The 20,877-nt window shown below is 39.4% G+C and overlaps 1 protein-coding gene across 2 annotated transcripts; it reads left to right on the top strand.

Moving 5' to 3' along the window:
- Window positions 1–3,556: 3,556 nt before the first annotated feature.
- Window positions 3,557–15,843, top strand: LOC113007855 (arginine and glutamate-rich protein 1-B). Of its 2 annotated transcripts, XM_026144859.1 has the most exons (4): window positions 3,565–4,120; window positions 10,005–10,230; window positions 13,796–13,879; window positions 15,399–15,843. In XM_026144859.1, the coding sequence occupies exons 1-4, from the start codon at window positions 3,795–3,797 to the stop codon at window positions 15,561–15,563; spliced, it is 801 nt and encodes a 266-aa protein (XP_026000644.1). In that variant the 5' UTR covers window positions 3,565–3,794; the 3' UTR covers window positions 15,564–15,843. The 2 variants fall into 2 exon arrangements, with proteins under 2 accessions (XP_026000642.1, XP_026000644.1); XM_026144857.1 differs by lacking the exon at window positions 15,399–15,843 and having other exon boundaries at window positions 3,557–4,120; window positions 10,005–13,864.
- The last annotated feature ends 5,034 nt before the right edge of the window (window positions 15,844–20,877 follow it).

Here is a 20,877-nt window from a genome sequence, read left to right as displayed (position 1 = left end):
ACAACACAGCTTGTACATGGTACCATTTACCTATTACAAACCACCCAGTTTAATTCTCACATAATCTTTGAATAACATTCAATTATCAGCTTTTAATTTATCAAAGACTTTTCTCAGTATGAAGTAACCGGTGACATCTTCACATCCTTAGTTTTGTCTGATCAGTAGTCCAAAATCTAACAAGATTAACTGGCCTGTCATGTTATTTCCTGCTGTATTGTTGTCTGTTGCTGGTAGTTTGAGTTTGGGTTATTAAAACTGGACATCATCTATATAAATGAAGATGGATCTATCTAAATACATATTATAATGGAAGCAGGCACAAAAAAAGAGGATTAAGAATAGAGCCCTGAGGGACGCCACAGGACAAGAAAGCAGGTGAGTCAATGGTGCTTTCAGGTGTGAAACCCATTTTTTTACGTATCATTTTATTCCCATCGTGGTGTGATGGACACTGAAGCCCATTGTTGAGATTTTAGTTGCCCACTTCAGTGGATATTTTGCTCTTCAAAGGAGTTGGTGACATTCCTGTATCACATACACCTTTAAGCCTTGACTGACGTTATTATCTGTGACTTATCCAAACTGCTTCTCCTGAGATTACCTCTGAACTCTTTCAAAAGAGGATTAGAGAAACATTAAACCAACTCTATTGCTTCTTCTTCTACTTTCACCTCAAACCACCCAGAAGCAAAGCAGACAAACTGAGGCAAAGTCTTTCATTTACACATCCTCTGCTTCTCCAATCTGACTCCTCCTCTCCCCCCGACCGGAGTCACACTGGAACTCCTTTCCTCTCCACCTCCATGAAGCATTTTCTATTATTCATCAAAAGGGGGCTTTAAGCACTTCTGCCTTTTCCAAGTGAAAAACAAGACATCTCTGGTGCTTTAATGCCAATTCCTCTCATCTGTGGGACAGAACGCCGCGGATCATTAAAATAAAAGTTAAAGAAAATCGATTATTTGGCTTCAAGCAGAGGCACGAGGAGCAGAGAGGGAGGGAGGAGATGCTGTTCCTGGACGGATCAACTGCGACTTGCCCTCAATTTGTGGCAGTAAAATCACCTCATTTCTGACTTTGCTTTAATTCAGAGGAAATTTGTATTTCTGAGGAAGTGCTCATACTCAATGTGACACCACAGGCTCACGGATGAATGCACAGCAGCTCAACACAAAGGCCCTTTTCCATCTGTGTGGGTATATAAGTGAGTCATCTGACAACTCAGTTCACAACAAGTAAAAGTGCTTTTGATGTGCAATCGAGGCAGCACGCAGTGTGACTCCCTGTGAACAAATTATTTCTTTCTACTAAAATTAGATGCCGCTGCAGGTAATTAGAAAAAACAAAAACAGAGAAAACCCTCTGAAGTAAGAACACTTTCATTTTGAGCTTGAGCGGTGTGACCTTTTTGAAGCTGGGCTGGTGAGTTATGTGTTTTTAAATATAGTAATGGCAGTTTATTTTGAGCGCAGCACTCCGGGGAGAGTTATCACAATGGCCTCATTTTGCCAGAGCGTGATGGCAAACGTTGCGTGCAGGATTGTGTCATTGTCAAGTTGGGTATTCCTTTTTCCTCCCTCGTTCTGTCTGTTATCTGATGTTCGTGTCTCTATATTTACAAGCTTGGATAAAAGCGTCATTTTCAGCTCTGATAGTGCATGAAAACAGCTTTTAAAAATGGACACGGCGACGTTAGAGATAGGTCAAACAGGGACAAAACTTCAAATCGCTGTCGAGCTCCTGCAGCAGAGCAACACGTCCAGTCAACTCTTTATAACTTTTACTGTTTAAACTTAATTTTTGTCAAAAATGAGATCACCTGCCAAGTTGGTCACATATGATGTGGTTTGGGATTTTGTGTCAACCCCATATTATAACAGTAGCTTCACAAAAGGTATTGAATGACATTTAAATTTACTAACCTAATAGAGATTAAAGGCCCTGAATGACAGTGAGGTGGTAACATTTATGGAAAAAACCTCACAGTGCCTGGGTTGGGAGTTCAGCTGGACTGGGTCTTTAAAGGCCTTTATAATTCAGTTAATTATAAAAAAGAATGAAAACTAGTTTATCTCAAAAATTTAAAATGACTGAAAATCAACACTTGGAAATAACAACCTAGCTTATTAAAATAAACATAATATCACAGAACTAAATAGTTCAAAAAGCTAAAGGAGCTCAAGTAAACAGAAATTACAAAAAAGTGAAGAACTCAGAAAATTAGAGGCAAATATGACATGACAATGAGTTTCAAATGAATCTAAGTATTGTGTATGAGGTGATGAAAATTTGAAAATATGTTTTGAGCTAAGTGAGAAAGAGTTCGGCTGCATGTCCAGTAAATGATGCAGAAGATGGTCTGGTTCCATTGCTTCAGTTCAGTTGTATTTACATAGAGCCAAATCACAACAACAGTCAGCTCAGGGCACTCAATATTGTAAGGTAAACCCCCTAAAATACAGAGAGACCAAAACAATCAGATGACCCCTATTAGCAAGCACATGAGCGACAGTGGGAAGGAAAAACTCCCTGTTAACAGGAAGAAACCTGCAGCAGAACCAGGATCAGGGAGGAGCGGCCATCTGCTGTGAACGGTTGGGTTTGAGGGGAGGTAGGCAAAACAAGAGACATGCTGTGGAAGAGAGCCATAGATTTTTATCTATTCATTATAGTCTCAGTATTTTGGATTACCTCTCTGTCAGGCTGAAGAAACCAAGCAGCATGTTGATTCAGACTGGATTCAATCAACAGAAATAACAAATTCCTTCACAGAGTAATATGGATGCAATCCAGTCAATGTCCAGTAACATGTCAGAAATTACACCACTTTTTACTTTTCACAACTTATTTGTTAGGAGGAGCAAACTAAAGCTAACTTGGTGTCTAGCAACCTATCGATACACCTGCCCTAATCAAGAGATCACTGGAGCTGAAACAGGGGCAGGAAGAAAGCGACTGATAAGCGACATAAAAATGTGTATGCATCTGACAATACAACCAGAACAACTGGAGACATACCAGATGGTACTCAGGCTGTTTTTTAAAAATACAAATACAGCTGTGTGTTGAAATGTCATCTTTATCGTTGGTGTGATGTTAAAACCACAGGCTAAATACAAATATAGATTTAACTGCCTTAACGTCACCCACTTGGTTCTAGACTCCCAGAATTGACCACATGTCAAATGTCATTAGTGAATAACAAACAAATACAAGTATACATGTTTTCATTAAGAGAAAAAAATAAAATCATGCGTTAGTTTAGAAAACTTTTTATTGAGTCTTCTAAAATCCAAAGTTCAAAATGGAATGCCAGAACTTTTCTTAAGCCTTCAATATGTGATTACTTCACTTGTGGAAAGATAAGTTTATGTATCCCAGTTATATATTTTATATAAAATGCATTTTACACTTTTTTAAAATGTATAAATTATATACAAATCATATATTCCCATTCATAAAGGACTTAAATTTGTTGAAATGTTTTGGCTGGTTTCTGGTCTTTTCAGTCTATTAGTTTGCTTTGAGCGGGAAATGCCGAAGAGCGACGGAAAATCCCGAAGCCCGCGGTGCCTGCTGGGAAAACTCATCAAACCGCCATCTTTCCTTAAAGCGAGTTAGTAGGGCAAAACAACAGCTAGTTTGAAGGGTTATTTCTCCAAAATTAACCCGCTGGAGCAGCGCAACATCAGCTGTTCGTGTGAATAAGAAGCTTAAAGAGGAGCGGGCGGAGTGGAGGGCCTGATTCGGTACACATATCAGCCGTAGAATCCAGCAGTCCGCAGGGCACCATGGGCCGCTCTCGGAGCCGCAGCTCGTCCCGGTCCAAGCACTCCAAAAGCAGCAAGCACAGTAAGAAACGGAGCCGGTCGCGATCTCGAGACAGGGAGCGCTCCAAGAAACGCTCCAAGTCCCGAGAGTCGAAGAGGAACCGGCGCAGAGAATCCCGGTCCCGATCCCGGTCCAACACAGCGTCGTCCCGCAGAGAGAGAGCAGCCTCACCGCCGGAGCGCATCGACATCTTCGGCCGGACACTGAGCAAGAGGAACGCGCTTGATGAGAAGCAAAGGAAGGAGGAGGAGGAGAGGAAGGCGGAGATGGAGCGACAGAGGAAGATGTGGGTATATTTAATACAGAAACCGGCACGTAAACTGTTACATAACGATACTGAACCCCAGCCCGTGTTCGGCTACAAGCTAAGCTAAATGCTAGGCTAGCTGCGGTCATTTGCATGGCGATCGTTAGCTCTCTGAGCTAGTTGGCTAACGCTAACAGGCTGCAAAGGCCGCAGCGCCTGTCAGAGGAAAGCTTTACCTGTTCAGGTGGATCACACCTCTAGTTCTACCGTCATTAATTCAGATAAACATAACTATAAACTCGTATTTTAAGCATCATGATAGAATTGTGAGGTTGTTCTCACTGACCTGCAGTTTTCACTTTGGAAAAAAAAACCCTAAAAAAAAACCCGGAATCGTGCTGGTAAAGTTGAACTAACGAAGTAATGCATGTTGGATTCTCTTTTAACGTTTAAATATGTCAAATGAGTGGCTATTGGTGTGCAGGTCTGTCAGTTAATCCTGCAGTCATAAACTTCCTGCAGCAGGCAGAGATTTGACTCTCTGACCTGCACTGAAGGTCAGATCAGTAGTGATGTTGATGCTTCAGGAGATGCTGATGCTCAGTTACCGACATGCCTAATGTTTCCATGCTGAGTGAAGAGAAAGCGATCTGTGTGGGTTTAGCTCCAGGTTCTCCACAGACATCAGGGCATCAATTTCAGTGCATAGATTCTTGAAAATCCTGCATTTAGAATGAGGATAAATCTGGCACAGTTAGTGATCTAATAACATTGAGCCCAATATTAAACCAGAGCTGAGGGTGTACTGACAACACCTGGAGTGCTCACTAATGAATGCATGCATACATACAAATGCAAATAAATAAATAAAAAACAAGGACACTGAAAGGACAAACAGCAGTGGAGTTGATGTAAATCCAGAAGAGCGAGGAGCATCACAGCCTCGTGTAAATAAAACAAAATCCCCACAATCTGCTCTAACTTGTATATAGGGCTGCTCGATTATGGCAAAAATGATAATCACCATTATTTTCACTGAAATTGAGATCTCGATTATTTGACGATATTTATTTAACCCTTTAAGACCTACCATAGAACCAAGTTCGCCAGAGCTTATATTATATTTTTACATGCTGTAGTGCCATTTTTGGGAGCATTTCAAGTTGCTATACATCAATACAACTGTTATAGCCCATATTTTAATAATATGTATGCATTAAGTCCATAGTAACTACATTAATTGCAAAAAAGTGTAATAAACTACAAAAAAAAATTGAAAATCGTTTTTGTTTTTTTTTACATATATTTCTACTTGGAGAAATTTAAGAGGCTTATCCCTCAAAACTTTAAATACAAAAAAGTTGCAAAAAATAGTTTACACCAACAGGGAATTTATTTTGAGTTTCTTCACAGTTTTATTTTGGAGATACAGCAATTTTTATATACTGCAGGAAAACCAAAAAACAATCCTATGATGCAAATTTGCAAAGAAAACAGCAGGTGCATCAAAATAAACTATTTCCAGCAGTGCAATTCAAGTTCTAAGCATCCCAGAAACTATTCAGAAAAGTATCCGATTGTTAAGTGATGACGTGACGAATCCTACTTCCGGGCCGAAAGTAGTCTGCGTTTAATATGGCTTTTGTATTGTTAACATGTTTAATAATAATAATAATGGATACTTTATTGATCCCCATGGGGAAATTACTTGTTTTTCTCTGCATTTGACCCATTCACTCAGTGAAGCAGTGGGCAGCCCACTAAGCAGGCGCCCGGGGAGCAGTGTGTAGGGACGGTACCTTGCTCAGGGGTACCTCAGGGTAGCCGTTAAGTGGATTCGAACCGCTGACCTTCCGATCATGGGGCGACCACTTTACCTACTGAGCTATCCCTGCCCCAATGTTAATGTTTTGTATTTTCTTCTATTTAATCTCAAAAAGTGGCACGGTGGTTAGCACCGTTGCCGCACAGCAAGAGGGTCCTGAGTTCAATTCCACCATCAGGCCGGGGTCTTTCTGTGTGGAGTTTGGATGTTCTCCCCGTGTTTGCGTGGGTTCCCTCCGGGTACTCCGGCTTCCTCCCACCGTCTAAAGACATGCAGCTTGTGGGGATAGGTTAATTGGATAATCCAAATTGCCACTAGGTGTGAATGAATGTGAGTGCGAATGGTTGTCTGTCCCTGTGTGTTGGCTCTGTGACAGACTGGCGACCTGTCCAGAGCGTACCCCGCCTCTCGCCCTATGACAGCTGTGATGGGCTCCAGCGCCCCCCGCGACCCTGAAAAGGATAATCGGAAGCGAATGGATGGATGGATGGAATCTCAAAAAGCTCCTAAAACAGTCAGTGATCACTGTTGACCTCCCTCAGCTTTTATTACCGCTAATCATTTATTTAAGCTCAGTTTTTAAAACCTTAGGATGTAACTACAGCCCAGCCCATGCAGCAGTATATGAATGACTAACCTCGTATTGTGGATGGATTATCTCAGTTGTTCTCCTGGCTGAAGTTTGGTCCTTTTACAGCATCCTGGCATGCGATTACATTTGTTCCTGACCACCGAGAACACTCACGATAACTTTTATCGAGTGGAAAAAAAGTTAGCTTGTTTATATTATGCTAACATAGCTGTGTCGCTAGCGGTCACGTAGCACATCGTTATATACCAGCTAGCCCAACTTCAGTAACCCTACAAACGTCACTGCTGTTTGGTTTTCTGTCTTCATTTATGCTGGAAGTGATAACAGAGCTGTACGTTTTAATTTGTTTCCAAAACCCCGCAGTCAGGACATGCTATATTGTATTTAGATAGAAGCTAGCGAGCTAACTTCCTGCTAACTTCTAACTCCGTTAAATTTCATAAATTCCATTTTCATGGATGCCTGGATGTTAAACTCAATTGTTACACCTGGTAGAGCAGAACGCTGATCATTTTATTAAATATGAAAGACTTTAGACAGTTTTTCAAGTCTCAGTAATGCCATAGTGATCGTTTGATATATGGACCTGCAGCGGAGTTTAGACCCAGACACGGCTAGTGACGTCAGACTGAACAACCGGATAGAGTCAATCATGACTTATAAAAACACCAGTATAGGCTTTTAAGGCCTACAAGTAAAAAAAACTACATTTTCCGCGAAAATGACGTCACCTCCGGTTTCGGACAGGAAATGGCGGACATGCGATAGTTCGCGTTGACGTCTTTTTCAATGTGGGAAGTGTTACGAACAGCTGATCGGATCGGCAAAGCATGTTTCTGGAATATTATGTTTTTGTTCCTGCAAGCGCTTTTTATGCAATTTTTGCAAAGCTTCATGTGGAAGGAAACTGTGACCTAGGACAAGCTGATGGCATAAGATGTAAGTACATCTCCTCCGGTTTCATATGCAAAACAAATTATTGCGCTAGCTTACGCGGTTCTGGTTCTACAGGGATTTAAAGGGTTAACAATAACAATGTATTGAAAAATGACTTTAAAAAATAATATAAAATAGTGTGCAAATACTGATATGTAGGTGCAAATGTTTGCAATATAAGAAATAAATGAAAAATGTAAACATCTATGTTTAGTGAACTTTGCAGTGTTGCTCTGTGGTGGAGCTACGACACCGTAGCAAAGTTTACACACTATGTCTACTTGATCCAGTCTGACTCCGCGAACCCATAATGTTTCAACACCACTGAAGTTTTTTGGTTTTTTTTTATCTCTCTTTTCAACCAACGGCAGTCACTCTCCTCTCCAAATAACTTCTGCTTAGCTTTCCGAGCTTCCCTCGGGCCCTCTTAATTGTTGTGACGGGTTTGAAATGCAGAGAGGTGCGCTCGATTTGCCACACAGAGCAGCACGAGAGTAAAGCACGAGGGAGAGGCTAATAATCGGCTCAATCATTTTTAATGATCGTTGAAAGCCCAGAGCGTAATCGAGATTAAAATTCGATTAATTGAGCAGCCCTACTTGTATAGATGAGTCGCTTTATTTTATTTTAAAGCAAAGATGCTCAGAAAAAAGTTTAAAGGCAAATTTAAAAGTACTGTTCATACAATAATAAAGTTCCAGCAGTGGGGCTTTTAACTTTCCCCTCACAGGTGTATTTTGGGGTTGAATTGTTCTTGATGATGCTCTTGCATGATTTCTATGTTGAATGAGTGTTTTTCCTCCAATAAGCACTTTGATTTCTCCTCTGGAGAGATAATTGTATTAACATATAAACTGGAGAGTGAGACATTCAGTGAAAACCTCTTGATTTATTGAATATTAACTTTACTCATTGATTATTTTATCTCACTTCAGCTGTGGCTGTACTAGTAATGAGTGTTTTTGTAGACACAAACAGCTGGACAGCTGTAGCTCTGAGCATTTGGAGAGAATGTGTTTCTCTTATAGAGAATAAATGCACAGATGTTGATGCCTGCAGTTAAAACCATCTGGATTGTTTATTATTAGTTAAGGCGGGTTTCTGTTGTGCTGATTTTTATTTTTATTTTTTTGTGAGGGATTATATACAGGCATCTGCACAGGGACTCAAACCAGAAACCTTCGATTTACAGTTTGGCTCATGGTGTTAGCAGGTATGCAGGTGCTGATTCCTGCTGTTCTTCAAACTCAGCTGCTACATCTCCATTGAAGCAGCTGGCCATCTTTTCTTTGGTCAAACACTCAGTACAAATACTGCTATAATCAGTAGTTCACAGTTGCAGTCGAAGCGAAATAAAAAGCTAAAAAACATCAACTGAAACCAAACTCAGTAAATGTCTCACCCTGTAGTCCACATGTGAACACAATGGTCCACTGAGAGGAAAAATCAAAGTTTTCATTAGTGAAAAAAACAGCTATTCTTCATGTCATTAGTCTGCTCGATTAATGCAGTACTCCCACAAAAGTAAGTAATACAACTTGTAGAATTTAAGAAACACAAATGTGAGTGAAAAGTGGATACTTGGCTTTAACAGGAAGGCCTATTTTAAAGTCAAATTCTATTGATATTTAAAACTTATTTGGTTTAAACAGGATGCAGAGAGAATCAGGACGCATTGAACAACCACAAAACCTGCTGCAACAGCTAAACATCACAAACTGACTTAAACACACAGCTTAAAAAAAAAATTGAGTAACTGTGTTAACTCAATCCTCGTTACTGAAATAATCCTATTTCAGATTTTAATGAAACAGCTGTGACCGTAAATACATCCATGTTGACTGCAGCTTTTCAGGTGCGTGTCTGTGTGTGTGAGAGCCTCCAGGTAATATAACACACAGCCCACACCTGGCTTCCTGTCTGTCTGTCCCGTCTCCTTTCTCCTGCTGCCTAACAGCCACAGGGCCCATTAACCGGGCATACAAATGTAAATATAAAGGATGCTGGGCAGGGCTGGGTCCAGTTTCTGGTTTCCACAGCCTGACAGAGTGAAACCAGATCCCTGAGAGGGTGGAGAGTGTGTGTTTACATCGCTACTAATAAGTTCCTGTTCACACAAAAAGAACAGTTTAAAGAAAAGATAAACAGGAGGGCAGGTGACCTCCATCTAAATTCCACAAAGCACTCAGAAAAACAGTCTAAATTGCACCCAATCTCACATTTGAAATTAAAAATGTCCTCATTGTTGAATTATGTATATTTAAGAGCTGTTTAAAGCAGTTTAGTAAATTCTTAAATATCCATTTGAACAATAGCCTTTCTGTTAATTTTTTTTTTTACCTGATCAGCTGTGTTGTAATATTGGGTTTGGTATGGCTCGTAAAAACCACTCTCAGGTATGATGAATTAAAAACTGGTTGGTTAGCTTTGGGTAAATACAGACTAAGCTTTTATTTTGAGATATTTCAAAGCGGTTCGGTGTGGTTTATTTGATTAGCAATTAAATAGTTCTCCGTTTTAAAACCGAAACACGAATTAGCGACATGCTAACCTTTTGTTCTTTCCTTTAGCCGGCAGCAGGAGATTGAGGAGAAGCTGATCGAGGAGGAGACGGCGCGGCGAGTTGAGGAGCTCGTGGCCAAACGTGTGGAGGAGGAGCTCGAGAAGCGGAAAGACGAGATTGAGCGGGAAGTGCTGCGACGCGTCGAGGAGGCGAAGCGCATCATGGAGCGGCAGCTGCTGGAAGAGCTGGAGCGGCAGCGGCAAGCCGAGCTGGCGGCACAGAAGGCCAGAGAGGTAACGCTCGGTCGTTTGGAACGCAGCCCCTCCCTTACCCCTACACCACCCCGTACCCAAACCCCTTCAGCTCCCTTCACCTCTCAGTTTCCCACTCTGACTGGGTCTTTGGTCTTTTATTTTAACTATTTAAAGTGTAACCCAGCCATGGCACAAGTTTCACACAGTTGGATGCAGCTGTGCTCAAGGAAAGTGGCAGCTTTCAGAATAAAAGGAAAAGGGAGTACCTTGGCTTCAGATACTAAAGCAAATCAATATATCCAAGGGTATAATGAATGTTCTTCATTGGTGTAAATTACTGAAGTAATAATAACAGCAGTGACGAGAATAATAACGAAATTCCTGTCATTCACTTTTTTTTTTCTTTTTTTTTTTTTGCAGTAGTTGCATTTCAGCTCAGTGTGGGAGTCTTTCAGGCTGTTAGCTTAGTTTCTCTTTTCATTAGTCAGTGAGTGGACCTCTCATAGTGAAAAACCATCCAATGGGTTTTAAATCGAAACAAACTACCATGTTACCTCAACTCTCCAGCTGTTTATCCAAAAAATTTCACTTATTCCTGAAATCATGGGTAAGGTGATATGTTTTTACACATTCGTGTATTTGAAAAATTATATTGTTTATGTGTTTATCTTGTGTCTACCCTGAGTTTGGTAGGATGTAACGTGCTACAGTTAAAAGGTTAAAAGTTGACATTTTATTTCTGTTTAAAAAAAATTATAATTTAAAAGAGATTAGAGGATAGCAGTGCATTTCTAACTTGCTGGTGAGAGTTTTGCCATGGCGGGTTTCAAAACAATATTCATTTCTTTTCTGGTTTACTCAAATTTCTTAGTTTTGTATTTAAGGTATATATATATATATATTTTTTTTTTCTTTTAAATTTAAAGATTAAACTTTACCAACTAGATTGCTGCCTGTCAGTGGTTATTTTAGGGTTTCTTTTGTTTTTTAAGGCTTTTTAAAAACATAAAAAATATACTTTGCAATTATTACAAGTCTGACATTGTAACTGCCATTATTAGGGTGGATTTTTTTTTTTTCTTTCCCGGGCCCCAAAACAAATTTTTCTGAATCTAACAATCGAAACCGTGATATAAAATATTCAAGGCGAAAACAAAACTTATATAAGTCCTGTCTCACTGCTGGAATATTTATTAAACTGAAAGTTTTTTTTCTTCCGACTTTTATCAGAATAAGTGAACGTAAGATTTACAGACGTTCTATCTGCGAATCTTACGTTCAATTATTATCAGGGAAATCTTCAGTGGTGTGAAACGTGTTATTTAACTTGTTTCTGTGCATAGTCAAGGTATAGACCATGACTTTTTAATAAGTGGAAGAGAGACTTCTGGATTATTCACTTAATCAGCCAGGGATCTGAACTGATTTAGTTATTCATTTTAAAAAAAGCCCACAGGTTTCTAATTGAATAATGAATAGCTAATTTGTTTGAATACAGGTAATTAGTCTTTTGAATTCAGTATTTCACAGTGCAGTTTTTATTTATTTATATTATGTAATCTTTAGCTCTACAGATGTTTTTGTTAATTTAAGTGTGAGTATTTTTATTCCAAATTTTACCTTGTTGAGATGTTTGTCATTGTATTGCACTTTAGGCTATTAGGCTAGGCTGTGTTTAACTTCATTTAGCTGATAAAGCTGGATTTTTCCAACTCTTGGGATTAAGTGTATTATTTTAATACATACAGACTTATTTTAAATTACCTGAACTTAACTTGTCTTAACTTATCTGAACTTACCTCAAGTTAACTTATCCAAAGCTTAACTTCTAGAACACAGCTGAGCTGAACTTATTGCAACTTACTGCACAGTAACTTACTTTTACTCATTATACTTGATAATAATTTGTGTGAAACTACTTGAACTTAAGTTCAGATTAGTTAAATTGGCTTTAATTCTTAACTTAGCATAAGATGAGTTTAGATAGTTTCAGCTTATTAGTTGGAGCTTATCTTGATTTAGGCTAAACTAATCATTTCAGGTATCTGAACCACTACATGGTTGTTACTATATACACATACCAATTGTTTTGGTTGTTTTAGTTTGGTACTTGTGTGACATTGTTTGGTTCATTTGGTATTCCTGCTCATGTTTTAACTATCAAAATGTTTTGCTTTAAAACCTGATTTGTGCTGTGAATTTGTTGAATTTTGGAAGGTAATAAGCAGATTAATGTCGTTAGTCTTCAGTTGGTAATAGCCTGTATACCTGATGAAGGTCAGATGGACAAAAACATTGTAATTTAATTTGTTTTCCAGCAAAAAGTGAGAGTTTGCACAGGAAAGATGCTAGGACATCTGCTAAGTAAGGTCTTCTGGGGTCTTGCCTTTAACTTTATTCAAACTGATTTCTTTTCAGATGCTTAGTCGCCCTAAAGGTTCCTTTTTAAACTAAGAACAAACAACCCTGGCTCCCCTCCCTGGGCACTATTAAGAAAAATGGCGTTTGTTTACATCACAGTATTGTGAATGAGCGGTCCAGCTAAAGCGCAGCGGCCATTGACTCGGGACTAATAGGCTAAGAAATGTACCCCCCAACTCTTTGTTTACCCTCAGGACTAGGAAGAAAGGTCAGCGATGTGTAGAAATGTTCATCACGTCTGTTTTAATCCACCTCACCTGCTCTTTAACTCTTTGGGGAAGGGGAACATTACAGGGACGCTTCATTTCCTGTTTCCTGTCCTGACAGGTTAATCCCCTCTCACCTGTGTCACCTGTTGATGATTTTTGTGGAGCTTTTGGAACAAAATGTGTTGATTTATTTTTGTGCTGACAACTTGCTTCTCCTGTAGGCTCAGTTTGGAAATGTGTTTGTGCTGTTTTTTTTGTTAATTTTTTGGAAACACCACCTTCCTAACTAGCATTGACCTGCAACCTTTCAGCTCAGCCGTGACCCGCGTCCTGTACTGTAAGTGTACCGTGGGCGGGTCCACTTCGAACACACACACACTCTCTCTCTCTCACACACACACACACACACTTACATACTTGCACAAACACACACCTGCACACAAACACAGACAAACATCTTTGTACTGCACTCCTTCACCGCGGCTGCAGGCTAAGCCGTAAACTGATCAGTAATAAAGAGGAATGGCGCCGTATGGCAGAAACCCCCATATCTACCTACCCACACCAGGAGCGCTCCTGTCTCTGCAGGGGCCACACAGTCCGGACGAGACAGTAAATATTCAACCGTTTAACGCTTTCACCAGTTGTGTAGGTACACAGGAAAATGGTATACGTGCATTGGTGAGCCAAAACTATTCCCTCCTTTATTTTTCTCTTGCTTATAAACATGTTAAAAAGCAGCAGCAGCTTTGATTGTCTGTCTTTTTTATATATGTCTTCTATTGATGAGTGTAATCATGCAGCACTAGGTGTGTGTTAGTCTTTAATTTTTCTCTAGGCAGCATTAGAGGGATTTTTAAAAATGTGTGAGAGGCTGAACAAACTTGTCGTGAGTGTGTGAGTGAGCGCGTGCGTGCGTGCGTGCCTTTTGTGGCCTGTTCGTGCGCTAACATATCATCGTGTTGCTTGTTTAGGAAGAAGAAAAATCGAAGCGGGAGGAGCTGGAAAAAATCCTGGAGGAGAATAACCGCAAGATCGCAGAGGCTCAGGCCAAACTGGTACGCCAAAATGGACACACAACTATCTGTCGTTAGCATCCACTGAGCAGTGTGTTCTCACCATCAGCAATAATTTTACATTATCAACACATAAAAGTTAACGCAACTTAAAAATAAGGCAAAACTATTTAGCTTACTATTTAGATTACTCATTTAGGGTTTGTGAATAAAATATTCAGCTCGCACTAGACACTGAAAACTGTTTGATTATCGTGATGAATCTTCTCTTATTCAGAGAGAGATCTCTTTGAGTTAAAATACAAAAATTTCCAATTTGTCATCAACATGCAAAATTCTGCAATTTGGAAAAACGTTTAACGTTCTAATTATGCTAACAAGAAAATGGCTTTCTTTGGCCACGATACTGGGCTGTATAAACAGGTATCGATAAAATAAATTGTGAAATTTCAAATCAAAGTAATGTTCAAAACCCCCCCAGAGAAGTGTATGTTCTAGAAATCCTTGCACTGTTGAGTCGTTGCATATTTACATGCAAGAACATAGGTTAAACGTTATTTGGTTTTGATGAAGGGACCCCGGGTCAGAAAGAGGTCTAGTGGTTAATTCAAAGACTGAAGTTGGATTGAAAAATTGGATTGATTTGAGAAACTGACATTCATCAGCTTTTAATGTCGTGACTACATCTTTAATCCAAAAATCAGGACGGATTGAGACCTTAAGGCTTTTTGCTGTGACATTACTGGGTATGGCAACACTCCACTGGCAGGAAACAGTGTCTACGCAGTGGCTTTGAGTTGATGGTTATCAGCCATGGAAACGGATCTGCAAATAAGTGGGACAGGGAAAAAATAAATTCTGCAGTTTTGTTTATTTGAATCAGGGTCAAACTATAGAAAACCAGCATTCCTGTAATACTTCAAAAACCAAAATGAATGTTTAAGAAGAAGAAAAAAATTAGGACCAATCAAAATTGTGTATTGTGGTTTTTTGTTTTTGTTTTTTATTTTGCTTTTACAAGGGAGCCGTAGAACAAGTTACACAGTACAATAATGCTTCTATGATGGTGACGAGAAATAAATCTAATTACATAATCTAAAAGTAAAATCACGTGTTGTCTAAATCTCAGTCGTATTTACTATTTAAATTGAATGGAATCGATTTTAACAACTCAATCTAACGAGTACGTGTTTATTGTTTAATAAAATTGATACGGAATTAATTAATTAATTAATTTCATTGTTTAAGTGTAATAGAAAAATAAATAAATAATTTATTATTATATTATAGCAGAATAAATAAATAATCAGCTAAATCTAACAGAATAACTTTTATTGCCTAAATTTAATGAAGTAATTTTACTGCTACTTACTACTACTATTTGTTAGTATGGGGGGAAAAAATACAAACACCTGTTGTAGTTCCTTCAGCAGCAATATTCTGGGAAACACGGCACATTTAAGGAGCTTCATTTACTTGGATTTACTTGACCTGGCGGTAAGTGTAATCATGGCCTTACGTGACCCCGCCCCTGATTCCTTTTTTTGTGTCTGTCCCGCAGGCTGAGGATCAGTTGCGTATTGTGGAAGAGCAGAGAAAGATCCACGAGGAGCGCATGAAGCTGGAGCAGGACCGGCAGAAGCAGCAGAAGGAGGAGCAGAAAATCATCCTCGGCAAGGGCAAGTCCAGGCCCAAGCTCTCCTTCACCCTGAAGGCCACAGAATAAGACTGCTCCCCCTTCGTCCGCAGGTCATCCCCCTCCCCCATCCAGCTCCTTTCTCCTCCTCCTCCTCATCATTCAGCCCCACTCCTCCTCCTCTGTGGAACGCTCGCTTCGTTTTGGAAGTGCTGAAAGAAGGGGGGGCGCAACCAGCGTGTTAACTCGCTCCCTCCCAGCTTTGAAGAGGAGGCAGCTCTTCACCCTAGGACCATCGCCCCCTCCTCCTCATCCTCACCCTGCTGCACAGATGACTCTTGTGCTTCTGGGTTGTTTTTGTTTGTTTGTTTTGGTTTTTTTTTTTTTTTTTTTTTTTTTTTTTTTTTTAGAAAACTTGAACTTTTTTTGATGTAGATGCTCTAACGTGTCCCTCGCCCTGCCACCCGGTTAAGTCTTAACTCTCGTGCTCTTCTTACGGCCTGAAAGGCAGACCTGATAGGCATCTGACTGTCTAGCTCGGCTCGGCTCATGTGCAGCATGGGAGTCGGCCTGTGGGTTTCCTGTTTGCAGACTCTGTGGTTACCAAATCACAGACTTTAAAAAGCACAGCAAACTTCCCGTCCAGCTCGCCCTCCATTTTAAAAATCCTGCTCCTCTTCTTCTGTGGCTCTGCTTCAGCTCCGCCTGCCGTATGCATTTTGGCTTTTAAATGTTGTCCTAAGAGGAACAATTTAAAAAAAAGAAATAGAAATGAGGTGAACCCGCCGCTCGACTCCCAGACTGCCCATGATCGAACTGCCGGAACCTCCTGCAGGAAACTGAGGAGAGATGGCATTTTCCTGTCTGATGTAATATCATGTGCTGCATCTCCCTCCTCACTCCGAGTTAAAGATAAAAATGTGTAGGAGACAAAAAGCCACAGTCTGTGTTCTGTCCCTCAGTCATGTGCTAGTAAATTAACGGGCGAGGTAAGTGTTGATTCGTAGAGGACTGATTCGCACAAGTTCAGGTAAGACGAGGATTGAGGTCAGCGCGAGCGTGGATGTGTTTTAAGTGTGTGTGAATGTGAGTGTGTGTGCGTGTGGCTGACCTCAGGTGGGTATATAAAGACTTTTTGTTATGTTGTGGCATTTTGAATTTGTCATGTAATTTCCCCCCAATTGTCAAGGGACTGAACAGATCAATAAATCCATTGAATGCCTACACTGACCCGTGTGATGCTTTCCTGAGCTTCTATCTTATTTAATTCAGCCCTTCACAGTTTCATCTTTAATCAGGTAGCCCGATCAGTGACAAATTTTAATGGCGCCGTTGGCACCACTTTGGAAATTTATTTATTTTTTTCTCAGCGGTCCATTTTCTCCTCTCGAGTCAATACATCACTGTCAGGTTAACCAAATCCCTGTAACAACATTGCCTAATTAGTTGGCAGCTGCAATTTGAGATTTTTCTGCAGCTGCTGGTTTGTTTCCAGCTCGTAACGGCAAGTGAGGTCGCTGCAAGCCGACCGTTCGCTAGATTACAGAGGATGACAAATGACCTCGGCAAACCCGCATTTCAATGCAGCTCAAACCCAACTCTAATGAATCCAATCGAAACTGTCAACCTGCGTTTGAGGGTGTAAGTGAAGCGGTGACGGATGGTGATATTAATGTGGCGAGTTACTAAACTCGGGTCACCAGGCTGAGCTCTGCTAATCGGAGGAACAACCCAAAATGCTGCGGTCCATTTTAAAACGGGCAAACCCAAAGTGCTTTCTGCTGAATGGAGATGGACCAGCAATATAAGCATAAAACCAAAGAGCAAAGCTTTACTTAAAATAAATTTAAAAAAAAAAAAAAAAAAAACAGCTGAAGGAAAAATGTAACCCAAAACTTGACAGTATATACAAGAAGACCACATTTTTTCTTTATTTTACTCTAGAAATGTTTAATATATTTGGAAATGTTTGGATTTCACATAGTACCATAAAACCAGAAAAACACCTGAACAATATAACATGCAAATAAAAAAAATTAAAAATAAATTAATAAAACTACTTTTTTTTTATGATGAATGTCAGTTTAAAGCTTTAATATAATACTAAAATAGGTTTTATTTATTTATCTTTAATTATTATGGCACAGGAAAGCTGGGAGACCGAAAGCAATGGAGTAGACGGCAAATAACCCAGAGCAGATTCAAACTGCTTATCCTGGTGAACCTACTTGAATGTTTAATATTTTTAACAAGAAGCACTGAGATTTCACAGGATATAATAAACTTTTTCCGTGTTTAAGCTTAGTCTTGCTAGCTAACACAATCTGGAAAAAATGTTTGTTAGTAAATTATTTTTATATTATTTAATTAGTTTTGAATGTCTGGTTGGGTTTGGGCACTAAAGCTAATTACTAAGAAAAAGATGGTGGTTTGATTTTTTTTTTTTTTTCAAGTGAAATAAGTTAGCTTTTGATAGCGTTCACTGTAGCTTAGCTAAAATGACCATTTTCCCTCTTTAAAAAAAAGATTCATTTTATTGCTGAAACAATTTTGTGATTCAGTTCTATATCGCATAAATGGTACTAAACAAAGAACGAAATATTGCTAAATTAGCTTAGTGAACAGTAACCTAGCCGACCTTAATTGCCTCTATTAGGAGTTTTACCTGATTTTACATAAATAATTTATTTATTATTTCCTTTGTGCCTGTCCTTGTGTTTGTGGGGTTTTTTTTTTGTTTTTTTTAATGAGTACATGGGCTGTTATATTTATGTTCATTTTAATTTGGTTTATATGGCCGAGGATACTCTTTGGAAACAAATGTCGCATTGGTTGCTATTTTCTAAATAACTTGGCTAGGTTAGCTAGTAATAGCTGTAGCTATAGCCTTGTTGATTTTTTTCCCGCACTTTAAAAGTGCTGCTTCTGTGCTTTTCTTTTTTTTTTTTTCAAAAAGAATAAAAATAAATGTTTTAAAGAAATTAGCACCAGTAGCTTAAGATGGCCTAGATTAGCTAAATTATCATTTAAACTTTAAATTGGGAGTTCATTTGTTTCAGTTTACCTCCTTTCAAACTAATAAAGCTCAAATCACAAGTCAGTCTGAGAATTAAATATGTAGGTTTAGTTTTAAATTAGTAAAAAAAAAATTTAAATGTTGAGGTTATGGACAGTTACATTGACTTGCTGTTTATTTACACATGTTATGCAGTTTGAATTATTTTAGCATGGTCAATGCACATTACATATATTTTGACAATAAGCGTTCATTTCTCAAAGTAAATCGGGAACTAGAAAAGGTGCTGTGAGTGTAAATGTCAGAGGTAAATAACTACTGTGTTTAAACATGTAAACCACCTTCAGACCTCACCCAAGTGTCTGCAGGCAGAACAAAGCAGCGCCATTAGGGCTCCACGGCTTTTATAGAGGCACTAAATAAAATTATTAAAACATGAATGGATGAAAGCTTAATTTAAGCCTTCAGTTTAAATGTAATAATATTTACAGAGCGGTGAGAATAGCTCATATGATTCAAACCGAAACCAAGCCTGCAGGTGCAGGTTACAACTTACTTTGTTATTTTTGTTAATGCTCTCCAAGCGGTGCACAGAACCGGAGCTAAATAAAATATTGGTTCATTTATTCATACTGTGACTTCCTGCCGGAGTCAGGCGGTCCCTCTGAGTCTGGAGCCACACGTCGGTGAGACTGTCACAGAAGCTGCGAAAACATCCACCGCCCGACCCGGGTGCCCGGCGGACCCACAGCCCGCGGCGGTGCGCTCCTCTGCGGGCTGAGCGCTGCTGCGTGTCCCGCTGCAGCTGACCGGAGCCCGGACCTGCTGGAGCAAGTTTAGGGTGTAAAAACACAACTGAGCCTTAGTAGAGTTCCTTAAAACACAGTGAAACGAGGGAGTTTTTAAACGACAGTGTGTTTTCATAGTTTTTGGATAAGAGACACATCCCGCACTGTTTCCTTTTACCTGGAATGAACTTATTTCCTCTTCCTCCTCACCTGTCTGCAAGAAAGTAAAGGTGTGCAAGAAAAAAAAGGTGTTTTTAAACTTGAATTTCTCTTGAACCGAACTTACACGAAACTTAAAACCACTTTTATTTCCACAAACTTGAATGAAATTAAGTTTCCACGCAACTCCCTACATCTTTTAACTGCTGAAAAAAACAGAGGTGAGTTTAAATCCTGTGCAGACTGACCTCCTGTTTCTAAGTGTCAGACAGTCACTGGTAAGTGCGTGCGTGTGTTTTACGCTTGTTTTGGCTGATCTTTGCGCACAGACGCTTTCGTGGCCCGACGGCTTCAGGAAGAGCTTTTAAGACTGGCAGAAGCTTCCTCTGTCCTGATTCAAACAGAAACAATTAGAATCATCAATAAAAACAAATAGTGGGGATTAAAGGCTGCTCATGAGGACTTTCAGGTGAGAAAAGGATATTTTTTTTTCCTGTAGGTTTGTCACAGACTAGAGGTGCAGCAGCAATAATACAGTAAAGCATATTTAGAGCTGTGCCCATCCGGCATCTAAATTCAATTAAAGTGAAGCTCTGACAATAAACATCCAGCTTCGAATGCAGCTCTGTGTGTTGATTCCGGGCCGGCAGAGGAGAGGGGAGGACGGGGGGACTCCTCAATTATCTCCCGGGTGAAGATCCGCAAAACAAACACCCGCAATCCACTTTAAAACCGCAGATAGCGTGAAGTGTGAGAGAGTGTGAAAACTTCACAGAGCGGAGTGCTCATTAAATTAGAAGCTGTTTACCAAAAGTCAGCAGGTGTGACTGTTTCATTTCAATAAACAGATAAAACAGTAATAATAATGTTTGTAGAGTTAATTGAACGAAGGCTGAGCATGTTTGACGGCTGGAAAATATTATTTATTACAGGAAAGGAGTCCTAGGACACAGCAGAACTAATTTTTATCCCCTGAAAATGTTTATTTAAAGGTGTGAATGTGTGTAAATTTAATTTACTGGGCAACACACAGGCGGGAAATAATGTTTTTAGAAGTAATTATGCAAAGTCTGAGCATATTAAATATTTTTATTAAAGGGGGAAGTCCTGAAACAGAGAAATAAACTGGTTTGGGGCCTCTAAAGACGTTTCAAAATGGTTAAATGTTTGTAATCTCAATAAAAGGGGAATAAACGGGTAAAAAGTCTCGTTTTTATTATTTAAACCAACTGTGAGAATGTCAGAAGGCTGGAATTTTTATTTATTAAAGGGGAAAAACTTTAATCCTGTAAAACCCTTTTTTTTCATAAAAGTGCGAATGTGTTTCATGTCAATATACAGGTATGAGATAAAATATAAAAAGTGAATTAGACAAAGTGTGGGCATGTTAACAGTCTCTAAAATGTCTCCATTGGAGGGACCGAGTCCTGAAACGTCATTC

This window comes from Astatotilapia calliptera, chromosome 16 (genome assembly GCF_900246225.1).
Source record: "Astatotilapia calliptera chromosome 16, fAstCal1.2, whole genome shotgun sequence".
NCBI lineage: Eukaryota > Metazoa > Chordata > Actinopteri > Cichliformes > Cichlidae > Astatotilapia > Astatotilapia calliptera.
Note: the sequence above shows the minus strand (reverse complement) of the source record. Positions and strands in the feature narration are given on the sequence as shown.